The sequence below is a fragment of the Athene noctua genome, chromosome 15 (genome assembly GCF_965140245.1).
Source record: "Athene noctua chromosome 15, bAthNoc1.hap1.1, whole genome shotgun sequence".
Classification (NCBI taxonomy): Eukaryota; Metazoa; Chordata; class Aves; order Strigiformes; family Strigidae; genus Athene; species Athene noctua.
In genome coordinates this window covers 6,280,602-6,300,073 of record NC_134051.1, presented here as the reverse complement: position 1 = coordinate 6,300,073, position 19,472 = coordinate 6,280,602, and the positions used below count along the sequence as shown (strand labels likewise).

At 55.2% G+C, this 19,472-nt stretch overlaps 3 protein-coding genes across 7 annotated transcripts in view; 1 reads left to right on the top strand and 2 right to left on the bottom strand.

Moving 5' to 3' along the window:
• Window positions 1-869: 869 nt before the first annotated feature.
• On the top strand, window positions 870-6,174 carry MED9 (mediator complex subunit 9). The gene is made up of 2 exons (XM_074919175.1): window positions 870-1,031; window positions 4,405-6,174. Exons 1-2 carry the CDS (start codon window positions 892-894, stop codon window positions 4,619-4,621), a joined length of 357 nt encoding a protein of 118 aa, XP_074775276.1. The 5' UTR covers window positions 870-891; the 3' UTR covers window positions 4,622-6,174.
• A 907-nt stretch (window positions 6,175-7,081) lies between these two features.
• Window positions 7,082-9,221, bottom strand: RASD1 (ras related dexamethasone induced 1). 2 transcript variants are annotated; one of them, XM_074919173.1, is made up of 2 exons: window positions 8,684-9,193; window positions 7,082-8,437 (listed from the first exon to the last, which is right to left on the bottom strand). In XM_074919173.1, the coding sequence occupies exons 1-2, from the start codon at window positions 8,967-8,969 to the stop codon at window positions 7,887-7,889; spliced, it is 837 nt and encodes a 278-aa protein (XP_074775274.1). In that variant the 5' UTR covers window positions 8,970-9,193; the 3' UTR covers window positions 7,082-7,886. The 2 variants fall into 2 exon arrangements, with proteins under 2 accessions (XP_074775274.1, XP_074775275.1); XM_074919174.1 differs by having other exon boundaries at window positions 8,145-8,366; window positions 8,684-9,221.
• An 8,343-nt stretch (window positions 9,222-17,564) lies between these two features.
• Window positions 17,565-19,472, bottom strand: part of PEMT (phosphatidylethanolamine N-methyltransferase) — a 43,503-nt gene continuing 41,595 nt past the window's right edge. For 3 of the 4 annotated variants that reach the window (XM_074919684.1, XM_074919683.1, XM_074919686.1), the window contains exon 8: window positions 17,565-18,998. The gene's annotated coding sequence lies outside the window, so the exon portion shown is untranslated. Of the gene's footprint in view, window positions 19,002-19,472 lie in introns of all 4 variants that reach the window. The other variant, XM_074919685.1, reaches the window with a different exon arrangement.

Below are 19,472 nucleotides of genomic sequence, written 5' to 3'. Positions count from 1 at the left end.
AAAAACCACGGCGGAAAGCTGGGATCTAAAAGAGACAGCGAAACCCTGCTGTGGTTATTAACACAGAATAATGCAATTTTTCCCCTAAGATTTGGCTCGAAAGGGAGGGATGCACACAGGTTCACGGCACCGATCTGAGCACACCTCAGGGCCGGGAGCTACCGCGGGATGGTTCGGGGGATCCCTTCTCCTTACCCTGCCCTTGGGGTGCAGGACCCCGCACTCTGGCCTTCCTCTCACCTCCCGCACGGAGCTCGGTCCTGCACAGGGCGATGTGCCGGCAGGGTGTGCAGGGCTTGGTGGGAGGGGGCACTGCTGGGGATCACAGCAGTACAGTCCAAGCTCAGGCTCAGGCCCAGTCCCGGTCGCAGCTCAGGACAAGCCTGAGCCCCAACGCCAGCTCAGACCCAGATATGGGCTTGGCCCAGTCTCAGGCCCAGACCCAAGCCCAAGCTCAGGAAAAGGCCCAGTTCAGACCCAGCCCCAGGCCCAGGCCCAGGCCCTGGCACAAGCTCGAGGAATGGCCTGGTCCAGACCTCGCACAAGTACAGCTAAAGGCCCAGTCTAGGCCCCAGCATAGGCCCGGTTCCGGTTCTGGGCCCAGGCCCAGGCACAAACCCAAGCGCAGGCCTGTCCCAGGTCCAGGCCCAAGCCCAAGCTGAGGAAAAGGCCCACTTCAGGCTCCGGCCCAGGCCCGGACCCAAGCTCAAGGAAAGGCCCAGGCCATGGCCCGGTGCAGGCCCGGTCCCAGGCCCAGGCGTAAACCCGAGCTCGGGGAAAGGCCCAGCCCGGGCGGGCGCAGGCGGCGGGCGGGGCGGGGCGGTGTTTCCGAGCTCCGCCTCGCTCCGCTCCGTCACTGCGCGGCGCCGCGGCCGCCGCCCGGGGTCCGCCATGGCCTCGGGGGGCTCCGCCGCCCGCGCCGCCGAGGAGCCGCCGCCGCCCGAGCCGCCCGCCGAGCAGAAGCCGCCGCCGCAGCCGCCGGCGCAGGAGGAGTTCTCCTTCCTGCCGCTCGTCCACGACATCATCAAATGGTAACGGCGGCCTCGGCCACCGGCCTCCCCCCGCCTCGCCGGCAGGAGCTGCCCTGCACCGGCCCCGGCACCTCATCCCTACCCCGGCCACCCCCCTCTAACGATCCTGGCTGACCCCCAGTATCCGTGGGGTGCCCTGGGTGGGGAGCGGGGTTGTGAGGTCCCCGGGGCCTCGCATGATGCTCTCCAGCATCCTCGGGATGGCCTGGACAGGGAGTGGGGCTACAGGGTTCCCCGTTTAACGATGCTTTTCTACCCCAAACATCCTCAGGGTGCCCTAGACAGGGAGTGGGGCAGTGGGATCCCCCTCTAATGATACTTTCCAGCTCCCAACATCCCTGGGGTGCCCTGGAAGGGGAGCAGGACAATGGGACCCTTCTTCTAATTATACTGTCCACCTGCCAGCATCCTCAGGGTGCCCCAGGTGTGTAGCAGGGCAATACGGTCACCCATCTAGTGATGTTCTTCAACCTCGCAGCAACTCCTTTGCCCTTCTTCTCCCAGCTGGAGTTTCTGGGAAGAGTGTGAGGGACCTGGCACAGCCCCAAGCGCACTTCCACTTGAGTCACACCAGTGCCTGGGTGGTGTTTGGGTCACCGGGTGGTGCGGGTCCTCCCACAGCCCAGGTACGCTGCCCCACTGTAACCCAGGAACAGGAGTGTTGTACTTGTGCTGCGTTATTGCTCCACGTAACTGTACTGTTCGGCTGATAGCAGCCTCAGAAGGTACAAGCAGTGCTGGGGCAGGAATGCAGCCTGTTTCTGGGGTGTTGTAAAAAGGAGGATGGCTTCTGCAGTGATATGGGTTAAATTGTTCTCTTCCCAGTTCAAGATAAGTACCCCAGGCATAAAGGATACTGTACAAGGGTCCTGAGAACTGCAATGTTTCTGGCCCAGGATAACCCCTTCAGAGGTGCTTGTCTGAGGTCCCGGCAGGGGCATGGCCCTGCTGTGAAAATCCATCCAGGCCAGCTCCACGCTCTCACCGAGGCAGAGGGTGTGAGAAGTACAAATTCCCTGGTTACTGGTTGTGGGCCTTTCCCTGTGCACTTATTTAGGAGCTGAGGCTGGTTTGGGTCCTGCTGATGTTTCACTTGCATCAGGCATGTCTGAAATGTGAGAGCGGTTCACCCTTAATCGCTCTGCAGCCTGAGCCATGGCAAGGAAAGACTGAATACCTCCTGACCGATCTGGATGGAGAACGGGCATGAGAACGCAACTCTCTGATTTCCCTCCATTTCCCTGTTGTGCTGGGGGTGGGCAGTTGCCACTGACCTCAATTCTGCCCAATCTGTGCAGACCACAGAAGGGAATCTGAGCCCACTGCCAGGTGTGTGCATGTACATAAGTAAAGTGGGCAGTAGCCATGGGCCGAGACCTCCCAGATTCCTGTATGTCACCAAGCAGGTCATGGTGACCCACAGATGACAGTCTCTGGGATAACTTGTGCCTGGTCCCACTGAGCCACCCACTCCCACTACCTAGCTACTTCCCTCAGCTTCATATGTGGCATTTCCTGGGCGGCTTGAGCAGACGTAGGTACACTGAACAGTGCTGCAGACGGGTGGGACCACAGGCAAGCAGTGGGATGCGTTGCTTCATGTCCCTGACAGATGGCAAATGTAGTCTCCTTTAACACTGCCACTAGTCGCAGAGCCCAGCCCTGCTCTTTTGACACTGACTCAGCCATGAAGACACATCTCCAAGGTGACTCTGTGCTCGGGAGCGAGGATGTATCGTGTAAATTTGCTTACATTCAAGGACGTGTGCTCTTTCTTGTTGTTTGGGTCCAGAGAAAGTTTTCCCAAGCAGGGCTTGCTGATATTTTCAACCTTGTACAGTCAAGCTGAAACCACTGAGGTCCCAGCACGTGGCTCCACCAGTGGTGGGTTGTGCTGGTGTAAAGAACACTCTGCCTTAAGGCAGGTCTTGTGCATAGTCCATCAGCACAGGCCGTGGTCAGAGATTGTGCTGAATCCTGTGTTACTGCAGGCAGCTGTGTTCTCCTCCTACACCTCCTCACCCCTGCCTGTCGTGCCCTCAAAGAGGGAGTCGCTTCAGTGGCTTGATCCAGCAGGAAAACCACCCACCAAAAAAACCCCAAACCTTCCAACAACCTGAAATAATTATTCCTTTGGATGAACCAGCTGGACAGGCAGCCGTCGGTTCTTTATGTGTAGGGAAGGGAACAAGACTTGGGGAGACCTGGAGTAGGGAGGACGTTGCTCTCAAAGCCAGCCTGCAGCTATGGTGGATGAAAGGCAGTGTCAACCCCTCCTTCCCCAGACATGCCATGGGGTTGTGTGTGTGTGCCTGTATTTTTCCGCTGTTGACCTGACCGTGGATGCCTGCATAATGGGCATACGTTATAGTACCAGCTGCAGTTTTATTTAGAAAGGAGTAATGAATATTTTGTTCCAACAGGCTTTTGAAATGAACGGCGACCATCTGGTTAAAAGTTTTGCTCTCAGTCATGTCACGATTCCCCAAAGTTATAATCGAGCACCTCTCTGCTCTGGTCATGCCAGGCAGATTTATTTTTAGGTCTGGCTATTGAGCAGGCTCCCAGTTTTCAAAGACCATTAGAATCCCGCTCTCATTATTAACAGGCGCCCTGGAAGTAGGGACTCGCTTTTGCCTGAAATCAGTAAAACTTCTCACTGGTGCTAACAAAGCCGCGGCAGATACTAATGAGGGTTTGAGGGCAAATGCTGCTTCAGACAACACTGAACCTTGAAAAGCACAGAGCTGGCTGCAAAACCAACTGTGCTGCTCTTAAGAAAAAAAAAAAAAAAAAAGCTGTCGCTTCTCTTTTATTAGGTGTGTATCCCCAGAGAGTCGTTTTAAAGCTCCAAAGTACTGTTTTCTCTGCCATTGGATACTCTCTGATACTTTGGGGAACAGTTTCTATTTTCCACTGTCAAGCTGTTTGACTGCATTGATTTTGTGTATTACAGCAGCAACAGGTCATGGGCTAGACTGAGATCTTTTCTTTCAGGTGCCTACACACAACAAACGTTTGTAATCTTACCTGCCCTAAAGAGAGATACGGAGTTCAAACAGAGGGAAAACTTAGCCTCCTCCATGGTAGAGCTTGCAGACAAGCTCCTAACCTGATTGATGGGTCCTCAGGTAACTGGATTATGTGCTGGAAATTAGCAGAAAACCAGTTTGCTCCAGAGGCTACCCAGTCTGTGTTGTCTATCTGTGTCCATTTTATTGGGATAGGTGAATTAGGTGTGTGTAGTTAGCTACCAAAAGTTTCCCACTGAATTCCGGTTTAAGGTCTGGTTGCACTGGAAATGAGTTGCCCCAGCAGGTTGTTCACTTTCCAATAGGAGAATTGAAGAGTGTCTCTCGTTTTCTCTCTGCAGCATGGACAAGGACAGCCAAGATGTTCACCAGGTGCTGAATGAGCTCAAGAACAAGTTCCAGGAGATGAGGAAGCTGATCAGCTCCATGCCCGGCATCGGTGTGAGCCCAGAGCAGCAGCAGCAGCAGCTGCAGAACCTGCGGGAGCAGGTCCGGACCAAAAATGAGCTGCTGCAGAAGTACAAGAGCCTTTGCATGTTTGAAATCCCCAAGGAGTAGGAAGGGCACAGCTCTGCTTTCTGGGTTTGAGCTACATCCTCTTCTGGTTGAACAGGAGAGAAAAAGGTGGCAGAAGTTTACTTTTTCTTTCTTTTATGCTTTTTTTGGTCACGTTGCTCTGAAGTTGTGTCTGTGTGGATCACAGGCCTGTGACACTGCACCAGAACACTGTGTGCTTCACTTGTGACCATTACAGCGGTACGTCCACTTTGATCTGCTGTAGGGCTGTACATTTATATATGCATCCCTTCTGTTTTCTCTCAGGGTGGGGTGGGGTTGTTTTTTTAGATTCAAGCCAGCAGGAGACATTATGTTTTCTCCTGGCTAAGGGTCAAAGTACCTGCTGGTTAACTTCAGCAAGAAGAAGGAGGCATTTTCTCCAATGTTTTTCACTTAAAAGTGGCCAGACTTCAAAAGGGAGCATAGAGGGAAGCATGAGCTGTTTGGCCTTGCTCCTGGAAAGGGTCTCTGGGGCACTTTCCAGCCTGTGTGTGTTGAAAGAGGAATGATTGCTTTCAATTACTTTTGTATTTCTCTCTTTAAACAAGTGATGGCTGTGTCTGAGTTGAGTAAAGATTTAGAAATTCCAAACTGCCCCTCTTGTGTATTCACTGAGTGGATGTGGGCTGAGCAGGGGCAGGACTTTGGCAGCACAGAGGATGTGCGTAGCCTGGGCCCAGCTCCTCTGTCTCTATGTGGCTTTTTTGGGAGAACAAGAGACTGCCAGAGGAGTGGATTTCAGTAGGCTTTGGGTACCTAAGTCTTCTTGGGTGACTGCAGCTTGTAGGCAGTATGTTAGGCATTTTGTTTTTAAAGCAGAGGAAGGGCAAGCAGAATCCAAACAAAGGGCATAAATGACAAGAGTTTTTAGTTATTCCATACATGACTGAAGTCAGGCTGAACAGGGTCAGTTCCACATCCGAAGTGCTCTAGGGGCTTCCCACAAACACAAGCATTTGAGCAGCTTGAACATTTGCCAGCAGCTGATGGAAAGCTCTTGAATGTGTCACACTTAAGACAGGTCCCAGGGCTCTCTGCCCTCCGTCCTGCTGTCAGCTGTTACAGTGGCAGATGACACCTTGGTAAGCAGCACCACGTCTCGCCAGCTAACGAAGATGGGATGGGACCTTGAACCTTGTGATTCTCTGAATTATGCTGGGTGACAGTGCAGGTCAGTAGTGGAAGAGGTGGAAAACCAACTGGTGAAATGCAGGATCTGTTGAGAACCAGCATCTGAGGGCGGGCAGCATGCATGGCTTTGGAAGAAGAGACACAAGGTCTCTTTGGGAAGGGCTTTCCCTTCCTAAACCAAAAGGCAAGTAATTCTGCTTGTTGGGAGCTGGGGTAGTTGCACTCACCTGTAGCTGAGAGATTACTCTGTCCCTGCTGGAGTACTTCACTAGTACTCTGGAAAGGTGCCAGCGTGTAAACTCTTGAGTAAAGCAGAACACCAAGATAAACAAAGCACAATGTACGCTCTTTATTACTGAAATTACCTTTCTGCCAGCCGTTGCCTGTCCCAGGTCAATAAATTCTTGTGTTTCATGCCTGGATGGTGGTTTCCCTTTTTTTGCCAGTTGCTGTTCCTGTGAAATCGGGGCATATGCAGAGCTGGAAGAAACAACATGTTTCCAAAGAGATGTCTGGCACTTAGCACAGGAACAAGTTAACTCTGTCAACTTGGATCCAAGTTTCAAATGAAGCTGAAGCAGTTTGGTTTGCAGTCTCACTCACCCACCTTAGTTTTGTGGCTTTGACAGGATTTTTTTTGCCATTAATATGTATTAAATGTAGGTTTGTTCTGCTGCTTGAGGCGGGGAACGGGGGCTGAAAATGAACCGAAACAGAAGCTGGAGCCAGGGAGAGCTGTTCCTGGAAGAGCTTTCCCTTCTTCACTTCAGCAATGGTTACTGTAACTTGTTATTAGGAAGAGATTAAAAAATATCAGATGTAAAGGTGACCTTTTGAGCAAAGTACTTCCTCTACTCATATTGCAAAACAAAAACAATATCCCGGACGGGACTCAAATGAATCACTCTTTGTTGACATCATTAAAGTGTGCTTAGTTAATCAGGAAAAAGCACAAAACACAATCAGCTCTTTATAATGAAGTGATGTCAGTTTGCTGGGTTTCTGCAGTGAATGACATGCCAATGCCTGGCATGCCATGGGGCTGGCAGGATCGTCACTTGGCATTAGCGAAGTGAGGAAAGAGTCCTGGCTCCGTGACCTGTTTGAGTAACTAACTGTGCATGGCCCCTCGTTACCCCATGTGGCAAGAAATCGGCTGCTTGCAGAGTTGGAAACCTTTGCACTGGGAGTCAGAGAAAATGGGGTAATATAAAGGGATTGAGTGGAGAGGCCGTTTTTAGCACCTCAGAGCTGGGTTCAGGTCTTGCTTTAACAAGATTTGGTTTTGCTGTGGGGCAGGGTAAGGAAACAAAGGCAAACCCCCAGGTGTCGTTTTAAAAAGGTTTTATTAATTTGTAGAAAAAATAAAACATCAAGTTTCACCCACGGTAGAAACACTTGAAGATTTTTTGTTCATGTCAATGACAAACAATACCTACATAAAGTGCCTATTATTATTTAAAAAACCCTTCCCACGCCCCCCACCCTCCCCAAATCTTGCAAATCAGACAAGACAAATGTAAACAAGAGTCAGTTTTTTGGTCCATTGGGGCTGTAACTTTGTAATGTCTTTGCAACAGCTTAGGAGTGTCTTCTGCACGTGTTTTGCAGACACAGACGCACACACGACACAGAGCCAGAGTCCGTGCACAGCTTCTCAAGTTTAAAAAAAACAACACAAAGCAACACAAAACCCAACCCCAAAGCCCCAGGCAGGTGCTGGCAGGCCTCTGCCCTCCCTCTTGAAGGCAGTGCCTGAGTCTGGGTGGTTTGGGAGGGAAAGAAACATCAAAGTCAGTGCCCTCCACACTCATCTTCCCACCTGGCAGCTCACCCTTTCCCTGTCTCTCTGCCCAGAGGAGCCGGGTCCCAGCAGCACCCCCCTCCTGCCCTCCAAAGCCTCCCCCTTCGCATCCCTCTCTCCCAAAATTCACCCCGGGGTGGGAGAGAGCTGATGAAATCGATCCCCTCGGGAGGAGGGAGGCTGGGGAAGAGGCGACCCCCCCTTCTCTCTGCCCGAGTGGGCACTGGCCCACCCTCCTGCCTGCCCAAAGTCAATTCAGAAATGAGCATCTTTCCCCCCTCCCTTCTTTCCTTCCTTCTTTCCTTCCCGTCGTGGGGCGAGCGGGGGTTCCTAGCTGATCACACAGCGGTCCTTCTCCTTGCCGTGCCCGCCGCCGATGGCTTTCTCCCGGATGTACATGAGGTCACTGTGGACGCTGGGTCGCCGGGCGAAGGGGGCCACGATGCCGTATGCCTCCTCCGTGCTGCCCCGGCCCCCCTCTTTCAGCAGCTTTTTGCCTTTCAGCGCCTTCTTGTGCAGGATGTCGCAGTACTGGACCGAGACTTTGCGGTGCAGGTCGGGGCTCATCTCGCTGGGCAGCTTGGCCATGGCGAAGAGCGCTTGGAACATCTGGTCCAGGCTGCTGTTCTTCTTGGCCGAGATCTCGAAGTAGGCGCATTTTTTTGGGTCCCCTCCCACCAGCTGCTCGATCTCCCGGGGTTGCACCTCCCGGTAAAAGTCCCGGTCACCCTTGTTGCCACAGATGACCAGGGGCACCTCTATGTTCTCCTTGGTTTTGTTCTTCAGGCATGACTTGGTCTCCAGGATTTGCTGCTTCAGGCGCTGCACCTCCTCAAAGGAGTCCCGGTTGTCCAGGCTGAAGACGAGGATGAACACGTCTCCTGGAGACAAAGAGGAAACGTGAGATGGTTGCAGGGATGGGGACACCCCGAGATCTGCTGCCTGAGCCATACAGAGACTTGAGGAGGGACGGACTAGGCAGCACCTGGGTCCTGCATCCTCCTGTCCACCCCATGCACACACAAAATCCCACCTCCCTCCTCCCGGGACTGGAGAAACATCCCCAAACTGGGCAAGACCTGAAACCTAGCAAGGGAACCCCCCGCTGGTGCTCCCCAGCCAAGTACCTGTGAGGATGGAGAGGCGGCGCATGGCTGGGAAGGGGTGGTTGCCCGATGTGTCCAGGATGTCGAGCTGGTAGACTTCACCGCGGATGCTGTAGAACTTGCGGTGGAAGTCCTCGATGGTGGGGGTGTATTGCTCCTCGAAGCGGCCGGTGAGGAAGCGCGAGACGATGGCCGTCTTGCCCACCTTGGAGGAGCCCAGGATGACCATGCGGTAGCAGTTCTTGGCGGGGATGCTCAGCTCGGCCTCGCTGGGACACATCTTCTTGATCATCGCTGCCAGTTTCATTGAAGCCAGCGAAAGGGCAGCTTGCGGTGAGAGGAACGAGGAGGAGGAGGAAGGCGATGTCAGCCCGGCTGCTCAGCCCCTCTCCCCTCGCAGGAAAGGCCGGTGTGAGCTCGGCACGGCCGCCGCCGCCGCGTTATATGGAGGCGGCAGCGACCGCCCCTCGGCGCGTCACGGCCCGGGGCGGCGGCGGCTGAGTCAGTGCGGGGCTCCGCGCCCGGCCCGGCCTCCCGGGGTGCGCAACCCGGACCGTTCGCAGCCCTGTTCTCACTCGCGGTGCTGCGCAGCCCGGCCCCGTTCGCAGCCCGGTTCTCACTCCCGGTGCCGTTTCCAAGCCGCCCCGCTTTGCAGCTCAGCCCGGTGCTCTGCATCCGTCCGGTTCGCAGCCCGGTTCCCGCTCCCTGCAGCCGGTTTAGGGTTCCACGGGCTCTGCACGCCCCGCAGAGGGGTCACCCCGAGCGGGACCCCCTTTGCCGGCCGCAGGGACCCGGGACGGGGGGGGGGACGGGGGGTCCCAGCCCGCTCCCCGAAGCGCTTTTGTTCCGTTTTACACTTGCTCCCGGTGCAGAAGAGGGTGTGCGGGCACCTGTCCCGCAGAGAGAGCGGAGAAAAGCCCCGCTCCGGTGGGTGCTCCTGTACGCGGGGCAGGGGACGGGAGCGGAGAAATCTCTGCCCCGCCGGGGCCGGGGGCGGCGCGGTGCCCCCTTGAAGGAGGGTTTGGCAGGGCTGCTCCCCCCTAACCCCAGCCCCGACCCCAGCCCCAGCCTAACCCCGACCCGACTCCAGCCCCAGCCCAGCTCATCCCCAGTTTAGCCCTGACCCCAGCCCAGCCCAGCCCCAACCCCAGCCCAGCTCCGACACGACCCCAGCCCAGTCCAGCCCCAGCCCGGCTCAGCCCCAGCCTAGCCCTGAACCCAGCCCACCCCAGCTCATACCCGAACCCAACCCCAGCGCAGCTCATCCTCAGCTCCGACCCGACACCAGCCCTGACCCCAGACCAGCTCAGCCCCGCTCAGCCCAGTCCAGCCCAGCCCAGCCCAGCTCAGCCCAGTCCAGCCCAGCGCCGCTGCAGCGCCGACTCCCCCGCCAGGGGGCAGGCGAGGGCGCTGCCGGCGGGCCGGGGAGGCAGGAGCGGGCAGGGCAGGCAGGGCAGGCAGGGCAGGCAGGGCAGGCAGGGCAGGCAGGACTCTCCCGGACAGGGCTGGGGAAGCTCGGCCGGGGGGCATGAGCCGCTGTACGGGGCCCTGCAGCTTCTGTGGGGCCGGGAGGGGCTGCCCGGAGGAGGAGGAGGAGGAGGGGGAAGAATGCTCCCAGGGATGCAGGCAGCAGGGATACTCGGAGCGCTTGGTCTTGCTGGGTGCTGAGTCTTGCTGGAGCCGGACGCAAGGGCCAGCCCGGGCAGCCCCCCAGGGCTGAGGCATCCTCGCAGAGGTGCTGGGCTCGGCCAGCGTCTCCCCGAGCCAGCCACCCCCGTGCAGTGGCCCTCGGGCAAGGGGAGGGTCGCTGTGCTGAGGGGTCTCCAGGGGGCCACCAGTGAGAGACAGGGCCCAGGGTAAGCCACGTTCCTCTTTCACATCAAGCTGATGAGAAAGTTTGAATTAAAAACACCTGTGAGGATCTTTTAAAAAAAAACCAAAAACAAAACCAAAACCAACAAACCTTAATGAAAAGTGATGCTTAAATAAGGTTCAAGACTGCGAGAGACCTCAGGGACAGAACACACATATCTGTGGAGCACGGTGCATTTCATCAGCACCACTTAGGAAACGGATGCTGCTGAGCTTTTCATCTTCCCCCGAGTGTGGTCTCACACTTGGGCATTAATTTAAACACTGTCCGAAGGTTTATGGAGGAATTGTCTGTGGGGTGGGAGGGGGCTGGGGTTTAAACAGCCCCTTTGCAGCCCCATCCCTGCCTGCAGGGAAACATCCTGCCCAGCAGCAGAGGCACAAGGACACTTTGGGGAGAGAAAGTGGGACAGTTTCCCATGTTCATTGATCTGTGTGCTAGACAGCGGAGAGGTTTAATGGCCGATTACAGAGCACAAATGTATCGCCCCAAAATAACAAAAAAGGTCATTTAATTTAAGCAGTTGATGGAAAACAACAGGGGAATAGGAAGTGCCAGCCTCTGGGGGACAGACAAATCCAATATCTCGATTGGCATTTATTGTTAACCATACAACTATTAATAGTGCCAGGAATGGGTGAAAATAGCCTGCTCGAAGCCTGCTCTTAGGTTAACAGGCTTCAGCAATGGAAAATCCATTTTCTCCCTCCAAAAGGCTCATGGGTGACAGCAAAGACAGAGCACACCACCACAGCTGTGCCGCTGGGATCCTGTGGGCTCGGCTTCGGGGTGTGGGGTGCAGCCGGAGCCACCCTGCCAGGCACCCCCCGAGAACATGAGCAGGGATCCCAGCATGGAGGAGAGCTGATGGCTGCGGGAGCTCCTGGGGAGAGGGTGTGGGTGCTGCCCACGCTCTCCCAGAGCCCAGCGCCTCGCAGTCACACAGAGCCTAAGGAGAGGAGCATTACGAGGCATTAGGCTGAGTCTCCCCAAGATCATCTAGAAACTTGTCTCCTGGTGGAAGCAGAGCACATTTGCCAGTAGCCAGCTGCCAGTGATTGATGATAAAGGACCCACCTCGCTGCGAGGCAAAACCTTCCTACGGTTATGACGCTGTTAAAAATCACCACCTATTTCTGACCTGACTGCAAATAGCCCAGGTTTTAAGCAGGGGCGGGTAAAATAGCATTTTCCCCCGTGGCTGCCGTACCACCTGTGCAGTTTGACCCTGCCATTTGTGGGGGGTTTTGCCCAATTTTGGAGGATACAGACTCTTTCACGCAGCTGCTCGGTACAGCAAGAGCTGCAGGCAGGCTGCTGTGCATGAAACCCAGTGACTGCAAGCACCTTGAATGGAATCGAACATCTTCATCACAAATCAATCCCCTGTTTCTTGCTATTTCTCTGCCTATTTACACTCTCCCGGGTTTACCAGCCACCTGCCAATGAATAAAACCTGCCCAGCGGCCACAAGCAAGTGGCTGAGGAAAGGAAATTCCACGAAAGTCACACAAACATCCCAGCGACAGAACATGCGGCTCCCCAGGGTCTGACTTGAACGAACTGTGCAAGCAGCAAAATAGAGCTCACAGCAGCCCCAGCCTCTGCAAAAATGTAGGAAGCAAAATGTACCAGGAGGCAGGAGTGTGTATCGCAGTGCCTGGCCAGGGACAGGCGGGTGGGGGGATACTCGGAAATGAACAATTACATCAGAACATGACTTTGATTCCTGAGCGTGCTGCGGAGCCGGGAAGTACCGTCACCCCCGGGGCTGAGCCGGCCTCAGCTCCCAGCTGGGTCCTGCGGGTCCAAGAGGTGAAAAAGCCAAGACTGGAACAGACGTTTGTGCCTCTCCTGCCCCAGCACGCTCAGACCCCGCAGCCTCTCCCAGGCCACGGAGAGGAGCAGATCCGACAGGAGCTCCTTATCGTTGCTGTTAAGATGCTTCACATCCTACCAAGGGCTTGGCCCTGGCGCCGCAGCACGTGGCACTCCCTGGCTCCAGGCCGGGGCTTTGCGAGTATGCACCCGGAGCCAAGCCTGCTCCCCAGCCCCACTCTCTTGGCTCCCCAGTTCTTGCTTTTCTCCCCCAGGACAGGGACCTGTTCTTCAGACAGGGACCCTCTCCCTGTTCAGCGTACAGCACCCCGGTGTGCTGCTTGTTAGCCTGCTCATAAATAACCAGCGTGGGCTGCCTGTTTCCCAGCGGCTGCTGGTGAACAGCAGGGTCTTGGGGGACCCCAAATCCTGCCCTGGCTGCTCCCCTGGGATGGAAGAAGGAGCGAGGGGCTGGAGGAAGAGGGGAGCAGCTGGGTAGGGAAGGGATGGGAGGCTTTAGCTATAGCTCTTTCCTGTCCCCCTGGGGAAAAGCATCTGATTAAATCAAGATGCAGCATCCAGGGTTGCTATTCATTCCCTATATTATTAGCTTGTCTCATTTTATTAAATCTCCTTTAAGGCTTTTCAAAAGAAGCACGTAATTCACAACATATAATTTTTCCCAGATGAGATATGATGCAGAAGTGGGTTGCTCTGTCACTGGGGACCGGGGGGGGTGGGTTTATTTGTTTCCTTCCCCCACCTCCTACTTCTTTAGCAACACTTTTCATGTCTCTTGATTCCTTTTAGCATTTGGGATTTGATTAACAGAGAACTTGAAAGCCTGAGACATGTCTCAAATCCCCAATTCCTTGAGTCATCCAGGCAAGGGGCGGTGAGAGCTCCCTTGGAGATGCCATCCCTGCGCCCAGCACAAAGCAGCTCCCGGAGCAGGCTCGTGCCGTGCTGTGGTCTCCAGACTTTCTACATCTTCTCCCCTTCTCCCATTCTTTGTGCAATAAACTTGCTGAAAACCTGCGGCAAGGGCTGAACACCCATATCGCGGGGCAAAGCTGGGGTAGCTGCATGCTCTGGCAGATCCCCTGGTGCTGCTGCTTTCCTTACAGCAGCAAAAACATGTGTTGGGCGGCCGGGCACGTGGCGAGAGCTGGGGTTGGGGACTTGGCTTTGCTGCCCAGCCACCCTGGGGATGGTGCCCCACTCTTCTGCCATGGAAACATCTCTCTGAGTGCACTGAGGTGACATTAGCTCATCGTTAATGATAACCATGTGGCCCAGCTGGGTCAAGAGCTACAGAGCAGAGCTGGGGTTCTCCAAGTCAGGGGCACCCTGGGGATCCTCTGCTCCCAGTTTCCATCCCATCTCATGCCATCCTCTTGCCCATCGTTTGCTCGGAGGAAGCAGCATCCCGCCAGCATCCGGCATGGACAAAGGCGTTTGTGTGTCCTGGACATGTCCCCAGACTCCGTCACCTTCTGCTCCCTTCCAAAGAGCGGCAGCCTCCCTGGGATTAGAGAGAAATGTCACCTGTAACCGGAGATGGGCAGCGCCTGGGCTGGGAATATAGGGCACAGGGGAGAGGGAGGCTCAGTGACCCCCGGCGGATGTGTTACTACAGATTTCAGGAGGGTTCCCATGGAAATAGGGAAGGATGCTGGGGTTATAGGACAAAAATAAAAGCTCAAGAGGAGGCAGGGAGCTGGTCAGGCAGTGACAGGCTGGAGCTGGCAGAGGGATGCATAGCCAGTGCTGAGGGCTTGGAGCTTGGAGGTGTTTCATGCCCAGGTTCCACATTTGCCCCCGCTGCTTCGGCTGTGGGGTCCAGAGGGGGCTGAGGCCAGCGCAGGGTTTGAGGCTGTGGGTGGAGGTATTGGGGTTGGTGGAGGTTGAACTGAGCAAGGGCTAAGCCCCACTCAGTGCCAGTGCCCAAACCAAGGACCCTTGAGGCTCCCGCAAGCACTCAGCCCTGGTGCAGCAGCAAAACAAAACTGGAGGCAGAGCCCGGCCTTGACAGCTCCTTCCCAGGGGGCTCTGGCTGCTCTGCCTCCCTCCTACGACCTTGGTTCAGAAAGGAGCTGCTTGGTAAACAGTTCCCTTCCAAACAAAAGGCAACATGGAAAAAGCAGCACATTCCTGGGATTTTTTTTTTTTTGAAATAAGATCCATGAAGGATGCAGTGCAGCATGGCCAGATCTCCAGGCTGTCCCTGGACAGCTTTTTAGTTTGCAAATTAAAGAAAACAGCCTCAGAACTTGTCCTCTGGCACATAGTGGGAGCTCTGTGCGTAAAGGCCTCTGGGGTGGAGGGCGGAGGTGGGCCGGGATGGGTTGGATGACGTCTCTGTGCTGTCCAAGGGCCAGGGGAACGGTGGGCACTGGGTGCTGCTGCTCTCCCGGTGCTGGGGGTCATTGTGAAGCATCCCCTGGGCACCCACGAGAGGGGGGCTGCCTGCACCCGCAGACCCCAGAGCAGGAGCCTGCCAGCGGTGCCCATGGGGCTCAGGGTGGATCCTGGTCCTGCCCCAGGCAGCTCCAACACTTGTGGTTCCCCACCTGGAAACACCTTCCCGCCAGGGAAGTCTTCCCATTGTGTTTCTTTGTGACCATTTAAAGCCCAGACTGCTTTCCCTGTGCAGTAGAGATAGAGGAGGCTGGTTTATTCCCCTGTAAAGATAAGTCCTGTCGTCTCCCCCATTTGCCTTCTCTGGATTAAGGGGTCCCCAATAAAACAGTCAGTGCTCAAACTGCCCCCAAAAGCTCTTGTAGTGCCTGTGCTCAAAACTCATCTTTGCTTTTGTATCAAATCCCAATCACTGGCAGACAAGCCCATCTCCTCTGCCCATCAAATGACCGTGTAGAGGCTCAACCTCAGCATCGGGATGGGTGTGGGAGCCACCTCTGAGCCCTGAGCCCCCTGTTACCCTCCATCTTCCCAAGTAGCAGAAGTGCAGACTCAGCAAGCCAGGCCTGGCAGGAGCCTGATGGGAATTGTGACTTCTCCATCCCTCCACTGAATCCACACACGCTGTCTTGATTGTGCCATGTGTTTATTCTCTGTTCCTGGCTAATCGTGTTTATTTGCCACGTAAGGGCCATCGCTCCCCTGGGTGAAGGTAGTGCAGCTTCACTGGGCGAAAGCAAACACGGGCGTGGGGTTACAGGTGGTCACAGTGGAGGGCAGGGCCTTTGGGGACATGTTCCTGGTTCTGGATGTCCCTGCCATCAGGTTGCCTTCGGGGAAAGCACCTCAGGATACAACTTGCACCTCCCAAAGTGTCTCTGGATGAAGCATCCCACGAGCCTGGAGCTGGCACCCCATCGTGTGCCCATCGCTGGGGTGGTTTGATTTGGACAGGTGATCCCCCCACCCCTAAAAAAAAAAAATCACATGCTGTTTCGAGGAGGGGAGACACGTGCCAGGGAGCCACGTGAGCAGCAATGTGGGGAAAACCTGGGTGGAGCGCGAGGTCGGGCACAGCCAGGGGCTGTGCGGCAGGACGGGGTGACCTGAGGTAGTGTGGTGTGATGGACTTGGTGGCCTGTCTGTCCCTGCCAGGCAGGAGTTAAGATTTAACTACTTTCTCCTTTCCCAGTGTTTGCTCAGGAGAAATGTCCCCAAACATCAAGGGAGGCATTATCTGTGGCATCGACACGCAGCCTCACGTGCAGCATTTCCCAAGGCTGCAACCATCCCCTCCGCCAAGCTCCGACAGGCCCAGCAAGCCCCACACTGGATTTGGAAGCCATGAAGTTCTGAAAATGGACCCATGACCACATTTCCAGGGACACCGCTTGGCCCTTGAGGCCTCCCCGAGATCTGGAGGGATGCGGCTGCCCATGCCGGCACGGCACCGGGGCTTTAACCGGCTGATCCTGGGGCTCTGAGGGTGCAGGGTTCTCTTTCAGAAGCAACAAGAGTTTCACGTCCTGACCTGGAGGCCTCGAGGTGCAGGATTGGGCCCAGCCACAGCCAGGTACTGGCCCTGGGGATGGGAAGCGGGGGAAATAGCTCCGACACCACCAGTGCTTCATGCTCAGCCTGAAGGTTTTATCCCCACCCTCTGTACTCTCAAATTCTTAGAAATATTAGGTCATTGGAGAGGAATCAATTTTTTTCCTTAGAACTGGGGAGAGAGAGTCCCTTAATCCCTTGCTGTTAAATACTATAAAACAATATAAATAATGGTCTCTGTTTTCCTCTCCACAGCACCGGTGAGCAGCATGGCACTGCCGGGAATGGGCCTGGCCAGGGCCAAAGCCCCACCCCAGGGGGAGAAAGGTAGAATTGGACCCCAGAAGATGGGTTTGAACATCACCTTCCAGCTCAGGTTTGCTTTTGGGAACAGAGCAGATGCCTCTGAAACGTCAAACTCCAGCTCTACGGCAGCCAGAACCAGTTCTGTGAATGTAGTGACACATTAATTCGCACCGGCTGCTGTGGAAAGAGCTACTAAAACGGGGATAAATCTGGCATAGCCCCAGATAAAACCCTTGTGCCATGCAAAGCCGACACAGAGCGGCTGGGAAGTGGGAAGGATTGGGTTTGAAATGGTGGATCAAGAGAGAAGGAGTCCAGGAAGCTGGTCCCAGCGCACCAACCCCCCCATTTTTCTGGGATGCTGTGGGCACGAGAGGGGAAGTGGCTCCGTCACCGGGGTTTCTGGTGACAGACAGGCATCTCGAGGGGCTGATCCTGGCTGGATGGGAATGGTACAAATGGGGTCCCCCCAACCTCACAGTGGGGACAAGGAAAGGTGTACATGGTCTCCAGACTGGGAATGAGACAGGACGAATACAGCCCTTGCTGCGTTCTCGTTAAGAGCAATCCTTCCCAAACAAGCACGTGTCTCTTCGGTAAATACTGATTTCACCTACCAACAAATCTGAATTTATTTACATCAGAGACTTTGAGCCAGGACTGGTAACTCTGACATAAATTGTCTGAATAATGCAATGTATCCTCTCCTTGCTGGTTGCTATGGGTACTGGGCTGTTTTAGCCTCCATCTATAAACATTAACTGTGAAGGGGATGTGGAAACTTATCTAAAAATAAAATACTATGCCCAAGTCTTTAAGAGGAAGGTCGTTGAGATGGTGATAAAAAAAAAAAAATCCCCATGTAGTGGTTCTGAAGCGGTGAAACACAAACAGGGCACCCGTGAGCCTGGCTGAAGGAAATGGAGGCTGGACTGTAAAGAAACCAACGCTTTTAATTCCTGCTGAGCAATGCCCGAAGGGTGAATTACAACATGCAAAAGCAAAGGGAAATCAGACTGTTTCGCAGAGGTGACACTGAGAAAAGGAAGGACCCTCCTCTGCAGAGGGGACAACACGACGCTGAGACGTGGCACTGCATCCTGGTGTCGGCACAGGAGCCGGCAGCGGCGCAGCTCCCCTTCTCCTGAGCCACTGCCGGCAGCTTGACACAGCTTCTTTTTTTTTTTTTTTTGGTCATTTACAGCTTATTTCTCAAACTGTTGTGGGAATCTGTAAACACTGAGCCTGAGTCTGAAGCATCACCCCTGGGATCTTCCCTACAGGGCAGGATCCAGCACTGGGCTCTTTGGGACTCGCCGAGGATGGTGGCAGGGGCAGAGGGGCAGATCTGTACCCAGCTGCTGTACAGGGCAGAAGACAGAAGCAGCCCTTCCCCTCCCTCCCACCCACTGCCCCTGCAAGGCAGTGAAAATAGCTGGAAGGCACTGGGTGGTGGGGAAGGCAGGACCCTCACATGGCCCCTGGAGAAAAGGAAGGGCTGGGTGGGTGTGGAGGGGGCCAGGGCACCCCCATGCCCAGGGATGGGATATCTGCAGGGCGCGGGTGGAGACTGACTCTTCTCCTTGGTCTTCTCCATGCTGGGGTTTCCCCACGGGATGCCCTCCATCCCCCTCGGGCAGTGGTTTAGGTTGTTCATTCACATCTACGTGTTTTTCATCTTTCTCAGAGCCTTCTGCGAACAGGGCAGAGATGCTACAGGGCTCTGCACCGATGGGAAACCACAGCTCTGGACGGGGCAGCTTCCCCCTCCCAGAAAGAGGGGGTTTGCTGTTGGGTTTGCATCAGGTTTTGTTGTTGAGTTTGCAGCAGTTTCCCCTCTTCCTTCCCCAACTGTGTGTGAACAGCTCAGGGGTTCCTGAGCCCTCTCTGTTGCTTCACCTGAGCTTTTATTTTCTTCCCGTGGCTCTTTGGCAGCATCTTCAGGATCAACCCGAGCCAGAGCTTCCTTGTGCTCAGAGCTTGCTTCCAAAAGGCCCCCAGTGTCTCCATCATTCCTCTGCTTGCCCTCCAGTTCGGGGCTGGAGCTGGGTTGCTTTTTCCCCTGTAGATCTCCAATAATAAGTGCGGGAGGAGAGGTCGGGAGGTCCTGCGCCATGCAGCTCCCGGGAGAGCGTCGCCTTCACGGCAGGAGCTGCAGTGACCCAGCAATGGGGAACAAGGATCTGGGGACAGGGACCTCCAGGTGCCGCCATGCTCAGGCTGTTCCTCTGATCACTTCCAAATACCGCCGGGTGCTCAGTTGGCTCATTGAGTGTTGCTGGGCAAATTAGTAGGATACATCTCAGTAGGAAAACGGGCAAATCAGCGTGGGGGCCAGAGGCACACTGTGCCGAGGTATCCGAGACACTGCTTTGCAAAAGGCAAAGAGACAAGAGTCTGTCAGGGATCTCACTGCTGCTACAGCATCTTTGCCAAAGCCTCAGCAGAGCCGTGGGCTTGTCCAGCCTCTCCAGCCACCAGCAGGCACATGTGCTGGGGCTTTCTAGGGTGGCATTTAATTCCAGGGAAAGGAGCCTGTGGCAGGAACTTGTGCTTTTGTAGAAGCTTTTGGCCCAAAAAGCAAGCCTGGGCTGAGTTTCTGGGGTGAGCTGGTGCAAGCCCATGTGCAGAAATGCTGTGGGTGCAGGCACGGAGCAGCCTGGAGCAGGGATGCCTGGTTTCCCCGTGGGGTGTTCAGGCACATGTGCCCTCTCGCACCATCCCTGCTGCTCGCTGGAGCACCTGCCATGGCCAATAGCTGCTTTTTTCTGTCTGATTTAGACTGCGCCTGGAGCTTCGAAGCTTCCCAGCAATTTTCCCTCGTGCTGACTCTCAAGTACA